Raw genomic sequence first — 12,589 nt, 5'->3', positions numbered from 1 at the left:
CAAGTCCACCCAGCAACTTGCAAAAATGCCTGGCACCCAGGATCCCTCCGAGCAGGTCAAGTTCCTCGTCTCCTGCATCGGACATACCAACAATGGCCGGGTTGGTGGACACGTTCTGTCTGACCCCTTTTCCCCAGCTAACATGTATTAGCCCGACTTTGCTGCCGTTGCCGAAGAGCTTGGAATCGTCACCAAGGCTGCCGCGTACGTGCTGCTGCAAAAACACCCCCTGTTTCCATTGTCACGTCTCACGATCCCAGCTGACCACGCCAACAGGCAAAAGCGGTACGAGCGCATGCTCAAAGCCAATGGAGTCAGCGGCACCAAGTCGCCTACCAAGACTGCCGACGATGGAGCCATTCCCACTCCCCAGACTACTCCGGTCAAGCGCAAGGCTGCTGCTGCCCGTACTCCTGGCTCGGCCAAGAAGACTAGGGGCAAGGCGGGCAAGGACGTGAAGAAGGAGGAGTCGGATGGGGAGAAGACGAAGAAGGGCGTCAAGAAGGAAGAGGATTCCGAGTCTGATCTCAGCGGTTGGTAGATTGGCGGGAATGCGGCGAGGTGAGGATCGTGCTAACCGATGGCGTAGATCCTCCCACTTCTGATGATATTGAAATATAAGGTCCTGGACTGGTTTGTTGGCACGGGGGGACATGGGCGACGCTTGGTGACGGGGCATGGGGACGAGTCCGCCATGGAATATTCGGGATACGTCGAGCTAGCACGGTGATGTTTCTCTAGACAGGAATTAAATGAGAATCGAGGTCTATTACATATTGCCGTTTTTCAGTGCAACCCAAGCTGGTGATGCCTAGTTGAGCAAGTATATCGGTGCTTGCAAGGAACCAACTTGGACGGCCTACGGGAAATATCAAATATTGAATTTGGGCTGGACGCAAGTGAGATGTGTTATATAGATATAGTTATGACGCGTACGGGAAAATCGGAAAATCTACATAGGGTGAGGCTGGCGCAAACGAGCAGACAAGCTCGACAGTTTTTGACACACCATGGGCGAAAAAGTCGACGAAGTGTGTGGATTTTGTGTGGCTGGGCTCCTGGTGACAAACATTCAAATTTATAAAATTTATTTATTTACACTAGATAGAAAATCCGGAGCTGGCTTAACACTTGCCTGCCAGCTGCGGCACCTGTTAACTCCTGGCTCGCAGCCGTGAGCTAGAAACGGTCAGCTGGTTACAAAGACCTTGAACACTGCCAAGCTCTCGCACTTTCTCCCTCCTCACAGCCCCCCAAATCTTGTCCGATGTTTACACCAGACCAAAAGGCTGAGCTCTAAAAACACCTAAGCATTTCTGTTTGTTTCCTCTGAATTCACTTCCTCATTTCTCGCTTATACCCTGCTACACGCACACATAAAATTGGGTATTCAGTGTTCACTGCTCGTCCACATCACCACATCTGCATTTCTTGTTGCCAACAGCTCACCTGACCAGAATCTTTTCTTCTTCCTTTCTCTTTCCTTGTGACTGGCCTCATTCATCTCACCAGAAGTTCACTTCTCGCCGCGAGTCGTTAATCTGCATTGATCCCAACCGACGCTTAGCTGACAAACGGATCGACCCTCTTGGCACATTTTCCTTTCCTATTGTTTTTTGTTATGGTCAACATGGTTGCCGCACCCGCCAGAAAAACAAATGCAAGCAAAAGCCGGTCCCCAGCCAAGGACCGCAGAGCGGTAAGCAGGACACAAAGTGCTGAAGCATCGCTTGTGTCATCAAGCGCTCCCAGCTCACCAGCCAAGACTGAGACGCCGAGAACTGCCCGCTATTCGCATCACCTTCCGACAGACCAGCAGCGAAAGGGGAATGGACGTGTTGCTGGCCGAAACCTGATTATGTGGAATCGTATGTCCTCGTCTCGCTAATGCCGTCTTCTTCTGTTCTATGGACGCATCTAACGGATTTGCAGGTCCACGAATGGCTGAGAAGCTGCTACTGCACATCCACTACGAGTGTAGTCGACACAAGCTCCAGCTGCCTTGGGATGCTATTGCTCATCGTTTCCATCCCGGATCGTCGGGAGCTGCCATAATTCAGCACATTAATCGTCTTCGCCGCGAGGTCCTGGTCGAAGGCCATCTCGTCCCGCCTCTCACTCAGAGGTCTACTGCGACACCGAATGATCCTAATCTCCGTGGATACGTCCGTAGAGACACCGAGGGCGACTACGTCGAGACAACTCGTCCGGTGTATTTTGACGAGAGACTTGACGACCCCAAGTTTAGTATCCCGGGTGACTTTCCCTTTAACGAAGAGTCAATGGAACCCGAGGTTGGACTGGGCACCTCTTCGACTGGCTCAGAGGAGGGAGACTACCGCCAGGACTCGCCCACTCCAATGACACGGAATAGCCTAAAATCGTCAAATGGCTCCATGGAATTTTATGAGACCCTTACGCCGCAATTCGTGGCCCCAATTGAAGTTGTGAGAGACACACGACCGCCCCATCTCCAACAGCACGTCTGTCATGAGGCAGTGGTAAGGCCCTAGAATATTAGAACATTCGCCAGTGGAGAGTACTCATGCTAATATTATTCAGGAAATGGAACCCACTCACAGCCGACACTTCTCGCATGAATCAGACTCTGGTACCAATCCCTTTAAAGGCACAGCTTCGCCCAACGAATCGTTTGAGACCGACATCTCGGCAATAACACCAGGGCACGTCGCCTTTCCCAGCGTGCCTCATCAACACACGAATCACGGTTACAGAATGGCTGCCCTGCAAAGCTGGTCGCACCCATTTATGTACCAAATGAGCCTACCACCAAAGATGCACTCGTCTGCTTTTAGCTTTGATCACCAGGACTGCTTACAGGCCTCTTTCCACATGGGGATGCCTTTTGCCATGACAAGCCCATATGAGCCGTACATGGCACTAGACCCAGGCCTCATGAAACAAGGCACTGCGCAGCCCGTTGCAATTGCTGCTGCCGCCGCAAAGGAGGGAGCAATGCAGGCTGAGCCGCCTACAGCTCACGGTGCACGAAATGGAGATCCATGCATTGGCGTGGCCGATGCGGACGAAACCAAGGTCGCGGATATTTCGACACCACTTACGTAGAACCAGGCAAGTATCTGAGCTCTTGATGGCTCGGTTGCAATGTAATGTCTTATGAATCATGAGTTAGCGGCATCATGTCGACGCTGGATACTCAGTGAGCGGTTGCAGCGCATCATTAATTTTTGGGCCAAAGGACGACCTTGGCGGTCATTGGGTAAAGCCTGCACGACGCGACAAAATTGCTCCAGCACTTTTCCAGCACAAATCTGAGGTAACGGGTACTTGCCCGCCTCCAAGTGTATTGAATAAGACGCAAGAATCTGAATGAGGAGCAATACAGCCATGTGAATTAGCTTGAGACGAGGTTGGGGACATAGAGAATCATTCAATTTAAAGTATAACTAGGTGCTCGATGCTCTGAAATTCGGATCGGTGGCCGGGGTCGTGTTTTCATGTGAGGATTGAAGTCGTTCGTGACCATGGGATTGGTGATGTGGAGTTTTGGCGAATCAACTGTCCAACATTTCGGCAACGGCGCCAGAACCTTCTCTGGGTCCGACGATTGCAGACTGGGGCGGTTCTGTGTAGCCCGGTTTGCGGACTGGGTGGTCTGCGGCGCGCGAAGCTGCCACTGCCGTCCTCCGTGGCAACAGGTTTTTCCGACCCTTGCCCGTGACAATTTTTTTGCGGGTGCCAACACCTCCAATTACAACCAAGACCGCAGATCCAACCTCCCTCTCCTTGGTTCCCCCAGACCTCTGACCAAAAGCTGCTTCCCGCCAGCTACATCCTGCATCACTTGTCCCTTTCCTCCTTGTACTTTAATACCCCCCCTTCTTCTCTTTTAATATATACAAGATGCAGCGTGCATTGAGCTCACGGGCGCGGGCTACGGCTCTGTCCTCTGCTGCCTCCCGCTACCGCGCCGGTGCCGGTCTTGGTCAGCAGCTCCGATTTGCTCACAAGGTGAGAAGGACGCGAGCTCCAATCGTCGAAATAGAGTGTCAACGTGTCTAACTAGTGTTGCAGGAGCTCAAGTTTGGCGTCGAGGGTCGTGCTGCTCTCCTGGCTGGTGTTGAAACCTTGGCCAAGGCTGTCGCTACTACTCTGGGACCCAAGGGCCGAAATGTCCTCATCGAGTCCAGCTTCGGCTCCCCCAAGATCACAAAGGGTGCGTCGTGCCTCCCTCTCTACAAGTCGCGCCACGGGATTTTAGCTAATACGACAATTTTTCACAGATGGCGTTACCGTTGCCAAGGCCGTCTCTCTAAAGGACAAGTTTGAGAACCTCGGCGCCCGTTTACTCCAGGACGTGGCCTCCAAGACCAACGATGTCGCTGGTGACGGTACCACGACCGCTACCGTCCTCGCCCGGGCCATCTTCTCCGAGACGGTAAAGAACGTGGCTGCCGGCTGCAACCCCATGGATCTCCGCCGTGGTATCCAGGCTGCCGTTGACTCTGTTGTTGAGTACCTCCACAAGCACAAGCGCGACATTACCACCAGCGCCGAGATCGCCCAGGTCGCCACCATTTCTGCCAACGGCGACCACCACGTCGGCCAGATGATTGCCAATGCCATGGAGAAGGTTGGCAAGGAGGGCGTCATCACCGTCAAGGAGGGCAAGACCATGCAGGACGAGCTCGAGGTTACCGAGGGCATGCGCTTCGACCGAGGTTTCGTCTCCCCCTACTTCATCACCGACACCAAGGCCCAAAAGGTCGAGTTCGAGAACCCCCTGATTCTCCTCTCCGAGAAGAAGATCTCTGCTGTCCAGGACATCATCCCTGCTCTGGAAATCTCCACGCAGACCCGCCGCCCTCTTGTCATCATTGCCGAGGACATTGACGGCGAGGCCCTTGCCGTCTGCATCCTGAACAAGCTCCGTGGCCAGCTCCAGGTTGCCGCTGTCAAGGCTCCCGGCTTTGGCGACAACCGAAAGTCCATTCTCGGTGACATTGGTGTCCTGACCAAGGGCACCGTCTTCACCGACGAGCTCGACATCAAGCTCGAAAAGGCCACCATTGACATGCTCGGCTCCACCGGCTCCATCACCATCACCAAGGAGGACACCATCGTCCTCAACGGCGAGGGTTCCAAGGACGCCATCTCTCAGCGCTGCGAGCAGATCCGCGGTGTCGCCGCTGACCCCACCACCTCCGAGTACGAGAAGGAGAAGCTCCAGGAGCGTCTTGCCAAGCTCTCTGGCGGCGTCGCTGTCATCAAGGTTGGTGGCTCCTCCGAGGTCGAGGTCGGCGAGAAGAAGGATCGATTTGTCGATGCCCTCAACGCCACCCGTGCTGCCGTCGAGGAGGGTATCCTGCCCGGTGGTGGTACTGCCCTGATCAAGGCCTCTGCCCAGGCTCTGGGAGACGTCAAGGCGGCCAACTTTGACCAGCGGCTCGGCGTCAACATTGTCAAGAACGCCATCACCCGCCCTGCCCGCACCATTATCGAGAACGCTGGCCTGGAGGGTTCCGTTGTCATTGGCAAGCTCACCGATGAGCACGCCGCCGACTTCAACCGGGGCTTTGACAGCGCCAAGGGCGAGTACGTTGACATGATTGAGTCCGGTATCCTCGACCCTCTCAAGGTTGTCCGCACCGGTCTCATTGACGCCAGCGGTGTTGCTTCCCTGCTGGGCACCACCGAGGTTGCCATTGTTGAGTCCCCTGATGAGAAGGGTCCCGCCGGTCCCCCCATGGGAGGCATGGGCGGCATGGGAGGTATGGGAATGATGTAAGATGGACGAATTCAAGAGGATGAAATTGCCATTTCTGGCGTTGTACAAAAAAACCAATTGGGCATGGATTTGGTGTTGGTAGAAGAACAAAAAGACAGATGGATCAAGTGATCTGGCACGATCTCCTCTCTACATGTCGGCATGTATTTTTTTTTCATACCCCTGCAGATTTCTCAACCAGCCCGGACTCTATGTATAATAGCAAGTAGCGCTTGGCCATGTAAAACAGTTAAAAAAAACCCTAACAACCAAGGGACGAATTATGCACACATCTGTGATTTTGAAGCTGTAGAGTCAAACAATTTAGTTGCCTTGAGGCAGCGAGTTTGCAATTGCGCTAGCTGCCGAGTGAGACGGCAAGATTTGGAAGCCTGATGGGATTCGTCATCGTAGCAATTATCTCGGTGCCTACCTAATCTTTTGTAGCTCTCCCGGGTAGGCATGGGGAGGAAGCCAGGGTGAGGGATCGTTTTCGTTGCCGTGGCAGAACAGAGAGTCATGCTGTTGGTTCATGCACCACGGCTTCTAGAGCTACCTCAGTACCGCAGTGGTCAACAGTCAAGACAGCGTGAGCGTGGCTGTCAAGTACGTCAAGGTTCTGTTGCAGACCATAATTAGTCCGGCGGACAAAGTCAAACAAGGCGAATACCAAGTCATTGTCCGAAGCATCTGCTCCGTAGTTACACATGTATTCACTCTGGTGCAGGGAAGCTGGAGCTTGGCCCAGTCACGTGGAGGCACGGCCACCCCACGGCCAACCCCACCATGATGATGTGGTCTGGTGTTTTTTCTCGCATGCTCTGGGCCCCTCCACCCGAGCATGCAACATCGCACGCCTTGGTCTTCTGGTCCCCATCCCGTACTTTCCTGCCATTATCCTCCAACAAACAAAGCCGCCCTCCTTGCCTTTGCATCGCGACACCGCACATTTGCCTGGTCGCTCTTCTGATGTAAGCCCAAGTTGCCTCCCCCCGCGGCTTAAATACTCGAGTAGTTGCCTGCAACTCCGTCGCCGCACTCTTCTTTTCCCTCTCTTTGTTTTTGTTGTTGGTTAAGCCAAAAAGCTGACGAGCTCTTTCCCTCAGCCTTCCTCCCCCGCCCCTCATTCGCGCACCCCGTCTCCTGACCTTGACCGCAATCATGGTGAGTTTCCGCCACGACGGCCCTGCGCGATACTGGTTGCTGACTTTTTTGTTTCCCCCTTCCCAGTCTCAATCCGGGTTCGTAACTGTCCTCGATATATTTCTCTTGAATTTCGAGTTTGCCGTTGCTGCAATCTGCGGCACCCGCACCCCCCCTATGACGATGGTGTGCCCCGCCGACCTTGGAGGGGGGTTTGCGCACAAAGGAAGAGCCACGATTGACAGTAGGGATTGCTGCTAACAACTTTGGCGCCCGTGTAGAGCGACCGTTTCGCAGGAATGCATAACTGCCTACAATGACTTGAAGCTGTCCAAGAAGTACAAGTACATCATCTTCAAGCTCTCGGACGACTTCAAGGAGATTGTCATTGAGGAGGCTTCCGACGACAAGGACTGGGACAACTTCCGAGAGAAGCTCATCAAGTCTACCACCAAGAACAAGTCTGTGAGTGGTGATTCGAGTTGCCTCTCTTTTGCAATGAAATGGTGCGCTAACTTTTGCCAGGGTGTCGTTGGAAAGGGCTGCCGATACGCCGTCTACGATTTTGAGTACAGCCTGGCCACCGGCGATGGTGTCCGGTATGCTTTGTTCTTTTTTTAACAGTTTACAATCGTGAGAATCACGCTAACTGATTGCAGAAACAAAATCACCTTTATTGCCTGGTCCCCCGATGATGCCGGCGTTCAGGTAACCTGCCACCATCCCCGACCCCACCTCTGAGCCACCAGCTGACGACCATGACCACGCAGCCCAAGATGATCTACGCTTCCTCCAAGGAGGCCCTCAAGCGATCCCTCACCGGAATTGCTACTGAGCTGCAGGCCAATGACGCCGATGACATTGAGCACGACACCATCGTCAAGACTGTCAGCAAGGGTCTTGCCGGTTAAGCATGGTGTCTTGTTGTGTTTTCTTTTGCCTTGTATCTTTCTTTGTATGTTGCGACGTGACAACAAACGTGCAGGAAGGGGAAGAAAAGTCTCTGGGCACGCCGCCTTTTTACGAGCGCATGAATTGAGAATCATTGCTACCCAAATGGCTTATCTTTAACCGACCCATTTCACCCGCCCCTTTCATCTACTGGAAAAGGAAAACAAAAAGCCAACCCGAGTTGTGACGCGAAAAGAAAAGAGACGACGGCGATGGTGGAGGATTTTAAACATGATGGATGCAACTTATACAATGGTGACCCATGCATTGGAATTCTTCATGTCGGTGGAGACTCGTAGCTGCTAGATGTGTGAGTCTTGGTGATATCAACGCCATAGGAAGAAAGAAATGAAATCACGCTGGATGTGCAACATGGGTGACTTGGCTTGCCCCAACGTCATTGCAGCCCAGCCCCTTGGTGTGCATCGTTCCATGCTCATCGTATTGACACGTTTTAATACCGACATGTACTATTTCCCGTCTTGGCCATCATACGGTCATGCAGTGGAATCAAAGTCACGGTCCGGAACGACTAGACTCCCAGCTCCGCTGAAACAAGGTCCCCAACTCGGCGGCTGCGGCCTCGTCCTTGAGCCGCTGCTGCAGGAACCCCTTCAGATCGTCCCAAAAGGCATCCGTCGTCAGCGCGTCCCACCCGCTGGCCTTGGCCGGCGCGTCCTCTCTGCTCTCGGGCTGTATGGCCGCCGCGCCGCCCATCACCATGACGGAAAAGTCGACCCGCAGCTCCGAGGCGCCCGCCACGTCCTTGAGGACCTTGCTGTCCGTCAGCGGCCGCTTGTTGTGCAGAATCTTCATCTTTTCGACTGGTATCCTCGTCTGTTGTGCGACCTTGGTCTTGATGTCGAGGATGGATGTGTTGAGCGGCTGCGAGGTGAGCTTTAGGTCCAGCGGCGGGTTGCGCAGGGACTTGAGGGTCACGGTGAGGCTGCGCTCTTGGCCGGGGAGCAGGGTCTTGGGCTTGCTCATGGGGCTGGGCATCCGTGGGAGGATGTACTGCTCTTGTTAGCTGGGAATGGGGAACCAGTGGGGAGGGAGAGGGCGACGTACGGGCGGACGCGGGGGAAAGGATTTGGCATCTTCGACGTGGTCTGCGGAGAGCTTGATTGGGCGGGAGTCGAGGGTTGAGAGGAACGTTTTGGCGAATGCTGCTTCCGCCATGGTGGGTGGTTTCCGTGACTTGTTGTAAATTCGGGGTAGTTGAACGGACTGGGCGAGGGGTGCTCTGTACAGTCGTGTAAATGGTGATGCGCCACGAGCTGAGTGTTGGCGTAGTCGAGGTGGGAGCTTGGAGCGTGTTAGGTAAGCAGTGGGGCTGTGCAGACGGCGGCGACGACAACCAGCGACGACATGTATCCGTGGTAGTTGCATCTTCCTTTTTCTTTCTTCATTGAACAAGCGTGAACAAGCATGGAAATTGTTTCTCATCTATAATTAGCAAAGCACTGATTAGTATTTACATTGTACATGAGAATTGCGCTCCAACCTGATGAGTAAAGCCAGTGGCCGTGGCTGGTACCCCGATACGAAGTTTTACCGGCCAAAGACCATCTTATCGTAGTCTCGAAGAAAAAAAAGTTGGGCGGGGCGCGCATGTTCTTGTACCTGCACTGAGCCGTCGCCGTTTCTTTGCACGGCCAATTCCTTTCCCAACACTTTTTAAAAAAACAGAAAACAAAAGTCACACAAAATGGGCGCCGGAAGACGGATGAAGAGAAAGCAGGGTGCCCCTGAACCCTTATCAGAAGCACACTACGCAAAACTGAAGCGCAAGGCCGGTCTGCCAGTCGACACTCCTACAGAAGCACCTGACAACAAGAGAAGACGAACCGGGAAGAATGGACAGCCCAAAGCAAATGGAGCCTCAGTAAAGAAGGCGGCCGCCGCGCCCAAGAAATCCAACGGCGACAAGCCAGCAAAGCCAAAGCCCGGCAGCAAGTCAAAAGCCAAGCCTGTCATGCCAGGCCTGGACGACAGCGACGTTGAGCTCGAGGACGATGAGTTTGACGCAGCGGAGTTGGACATTGAGAAATTATCCGACCTTGAAGAGGAAGAAGGCGAGGGCGCGACGCTGGGCGACGACTTTTTGGGCTCGGATTCATCCGTGTTGGACTCGGACGACGAGAATGACGTCGGAAAGGCCATGTTTTCTGAAGATGAAGACGAGTCCGACGCAGAGGAGAAGCTCACGGCCGCCAATATCGACGGACTCTCGAGGAAACTGGACCGCAAGCTGGCCGAGGAAGCGGCTGCCAACGCGGCAGAGATGGCTGAGAGCGCACTGCAAACCAACATTGACGGCGACAAACCGCACATTATTGACGACGAGGACGACGAGCTGTCCGCCAAGACAAGTGCCCTCCTCGCCCCGGATCTGCAGCTGCTCCGGACGAGAATCACCGAAAACATTCGCGTGCTCGACGACTTTGCCAACCTTGCCGAGGATGGGCGCTCGCGATCCGAGTACACTGCGCAGTTGATCAAGGATGTGTGCGCGTACTATGGCTACTCCGAGTATCTCGCCGAAAAGCTATACAACCTCTTCACACCCCGCGAGGCATTTGCCTTTTTCGAAGCCAACGAGACGGCGCGCCCCGTCGTCATCCGCACAAACACACTCCGCACCCACCGCCGCGATCTGGCGCAGGCTCTCATCAACCGCGGCGTGACCCTCGAGCCGGTCGGCAAGTGGTCCAAGGTTGGCCTGCAAGTCTTTGAGAGCAGCGTGCCCCTCGGTGCCACGCCCGAGTACCTCGCCGGCCACTACATCCTGCAGGCTGCCTCGTCCTTTTTGCCCTGCATGGCGCTTGATCCCCAGGAAAACGAGCGCGTGCTCGACATGGCCGCCGCCCCCGGTGGCAAGACAACCTACATGGCGGCCATGATGAAGAACACGGGCGTCATCATCGCCAACGACCCCAACAAGGCCCGTGCAAAGGGTCTCATTGGCAACATTCACCGCCTCGGCGCACGCAACGTCATTGTCTCCAACTACGACGCCCGCGAATTCCCCAAGCCCATGGGCGGGTTTGACCGCGTTCTCCTCGACGCCCCCTGTTCCGGAACAGGCGTCATCGCCAAGGACCCCAGCGTCAAGACCAACAAGACGGAGCTCGACTTCATGCAGCTCCCGCACACGCAGAAGCAGCTGCTCCTCGCGGCCATTGACTCGGTCAACCACTCCAGCAAGTCGGGCGGGTACATTGTCTACTCGACGTGCTCGGTGACTATTGAAGAAAACGAACAGGTCGTCCAGTACGCGCTCAGGCGCAGGCCCAACGTCAAGCTCGTCGACACGGGGCTGGCATTTGGCAAGGAAGGATTCACAAGCTTCATGGGCAAGAAGTTTGACCCCAGCCTCCGCCTCACAAGGAGGTACTATCCGCACGCGTACAACGTCGACGGCTTCTACGTCGCCAAGTTTAAGAAGATTGGTCCCACGCCCGCCCAGGCGCCCCGGGATAACACGCGCGCCGCACGCGACGCCGAGGACGTTGTTGACAAGACGCCCATTCCTGCGGATGACGAGGACGCCGGCAAAGACGACGATTTCGGCGGCTGGGACGAGGACGAGGACAACGAGTACATGGAGAAGGGGCGGAGAAACGCCATGCGCAGACGGGGCTTGGATCCCAGGAGTGGTGCCAAGTCGAACAAGGGGTCGAAATGATGTGATTGAGTTTTTTAGAGTTTAATGTATGGCACAGGAGTCAAAAATGGCATTCTTCTTTTCGTGCGATTTGATGTATTTTTTTTGCCTTTCGGTTTGTCGCCCACGTCTTGGCTGAGCGTACCGTTTTCTTGCTAGACACTCCTGAAGACGACAAATATGTAAAATTCACACCTATACCCGGCTCTGCTCGGCCCATTAACACGGTGATAGCTTTTTAGTACTCCGTAGGGCGGATTATATTATTGTCTGGGAAGACAATTTTGTCGTCGGAACCTAAACATTTGAGCGGCGGCACAATTTCCTTTAGGGGCGCGTTTGACGTTTTCCATGGCCGCCTGGAATACGCATCGAGAGCAGCGGCAAGACGTGAGCTGAGGCTGTCCTTGCTAGTCGCCGTCGAGGTCAAGCTGGTGCCGCATGTAGTTGTGCCTCTCTTGGTTGTCCTTTTTCTGTTTTGCTCTACTGCCAGGTTTATAAGTAAAATGCGCACCAGAACAGGTACATATGACCACAGCCGCCAGCAAAAATCACGATCCCGTCCGATCTCGTACGACAAACTGGCGAGCGCCAGATTAGTAGTTGGGTCGGTGACGACCAGCGAATACCTGGTGTTATATGTTTTTTTTTGGTTCAAAATAGTGGCACCACGTCGGGGTTTTGTCGGGTACCTCGCTCGTGTGCACGGTCCACCAAGCGCGGCCTGAACTGGAGTGCGCATATCCCTCCTGAATTTTTAATACCAGTAGTACCGGCTTGTCGTGTTCTTTTCCTGGGTCTAAGGATCTTTTTTTCTTTTTTTAAAACTCCAATACTTTTTGCATGATGCCAGTACTACTATCTGCGTTGAAAAAAAAAACTTGATATATATATTAAAGAGAATAACCGTACTAGCCGTCGTCACGTAAAACAATGAAAAGAGTTGCATTTAGACGTGTGTTTGCTTTCGGCGCCGCTGGCCTCAAACACACGACGCCGCACACTGCACGCCGACGACTTCAGTACCCCTTCATCACAGCCAAACTCGCGTGCAACACAATAATGTTATTAAGCCACAG

The 12,589-nt window shown here is 54.1% G+C and overlaps 6 protein-coding genes across 6 annotated transcripts; 5 read left to right on the top strand and 1 right to left on the bottom strand.

The window, feature by feature from the left end:
• Positions 1–25: 25 nt before the first annotated feature.
• Positions 26–541, top strand: MAA_07683 (uncharacterized protein; the record flags this gene model as incomplete). Its single annotated transcript, XM_007825681.2, has 3 exons — positions 26–100; positions 152–204; positions 277–541. 3 exons carry the CDS (start codon positions 26–28, stop codon positions 539–541), a joined length of 393 nt encoding a protein of 130 aa, XP_007823872.2.
• Positions 542–1,630: 1,089 nt separating this feature from the next.
• Positions 1,631–3,087, top strand: MAA_07684 (proteinrelated to RNA-binding protein cabeza; the record flags this gene model as incomplete). The annotated part of the gene is made up of 3 exons (XM_007825682.1): positions 1,631–1,868; positions 1,933–2,501; positions 2,563–3,087. The coding sequence occupies 3 exons, from the start codon at positions 1,631–1,633 to the stop codon at positions 3,085–3,087; spliced, it is 1,332 nt and encodes a 443-aa protein (XP_007823873.1).
• A 798-nt stretch (positions 3,088–3,885) lies between these two features.
• Positions 3,886–5,770, top strand: MAA_07685 (hsp60 mitochondrial precursor-like protein; the record flags this gene model as incomplete). The annotated part of the gene is made up of 3 exons (XM_007825683.1): positions 3,886–3,993; positions 4,057–4,198; positions 4,266–5,770. 3 exons carry the CDS (start codon positions 3,886–3,888, stop codon positions 5,768–5,770), a joined length of 1,755 nt encoding a protein of 584 aa, XP_007823874.1.
• Positions 5,771–6,910: 1,140 nt separating this feature from the next.
• Positions 6,911–7,803, top strand: MAA_07686 (cofilin/tropomyosin-type actin-binding protein; the record flags this gene model as incomplete). Its single annotated transcript, XM_007825684.2, has 6 exons — positions 6,911–6,913; positions 6,980–7,104; positions 7,174–7,357; positions 7,418–7,491; positions 7,552–7,600; positions 7,663–7,803. 6 exons carry the CDS (start codon positions 6,911–6,913, stop codon positions 7,801–7,803), a joined length of 576 nt encoding a protein of 191 aa, XP_007823875.2.
• Positions 7,804–8,359: 556 nt separating this feature from the next.
• MAA_07687 (Ubiquitin supergroup) lies at positions 8,360–9,022 on the bottom strand (the record flags this gene model as incomplete). Its single annotated transcript, XM_007825685.1, has 2 exons — positions 8,360–8,857; positions 8,912–9,022. The coding sequence occupies 2 exons, from the start codon at positions 9,020–9,022 to the stop codon at positions 8,360–8,362; spliced, it is 609 nt and encodes a 202-aa protein (XP_007823876.1).
• Positions 9,023–9,551: 529 nt separating this feature from the next.
• Positions 9,552–11,531, top strand: MAA_07688 (NOL1/NOP2/sun family protein; the record flags this gene model as incomplete). The annotated part of the gene is made up of 1 exon (XM_007825686.1): positions 9,552–11,531. The coding sequence occupies one exon, from the start codon at positions 9,552–9,554 to the stop codon at positions 11,529–11,531; it is 1,980 nt and encodes a 659-aa protein (XP_007823877.1).
• Positions 11,532–12,589: the final 1,058 nt, after the last annotated feature.

Source organism: Metarhizium robertsii (assembly GCF_000187425.2).
Source record: "Metarhizium robertsii ARSEF 23 chromosome Unknown MAA_Scf_1, whole genome shotgun sequence".
NCBI classification, from domain to species: Eukaryota; Fungi; Ascomycota; class Sordariomycetes; order Hypocreales; family Clavicipitaceae; genus Metarhizium; species Metarhizium robertsii.
This window is presented reverse-complemented; position numbering and strand designations above follow the sequence as displayed.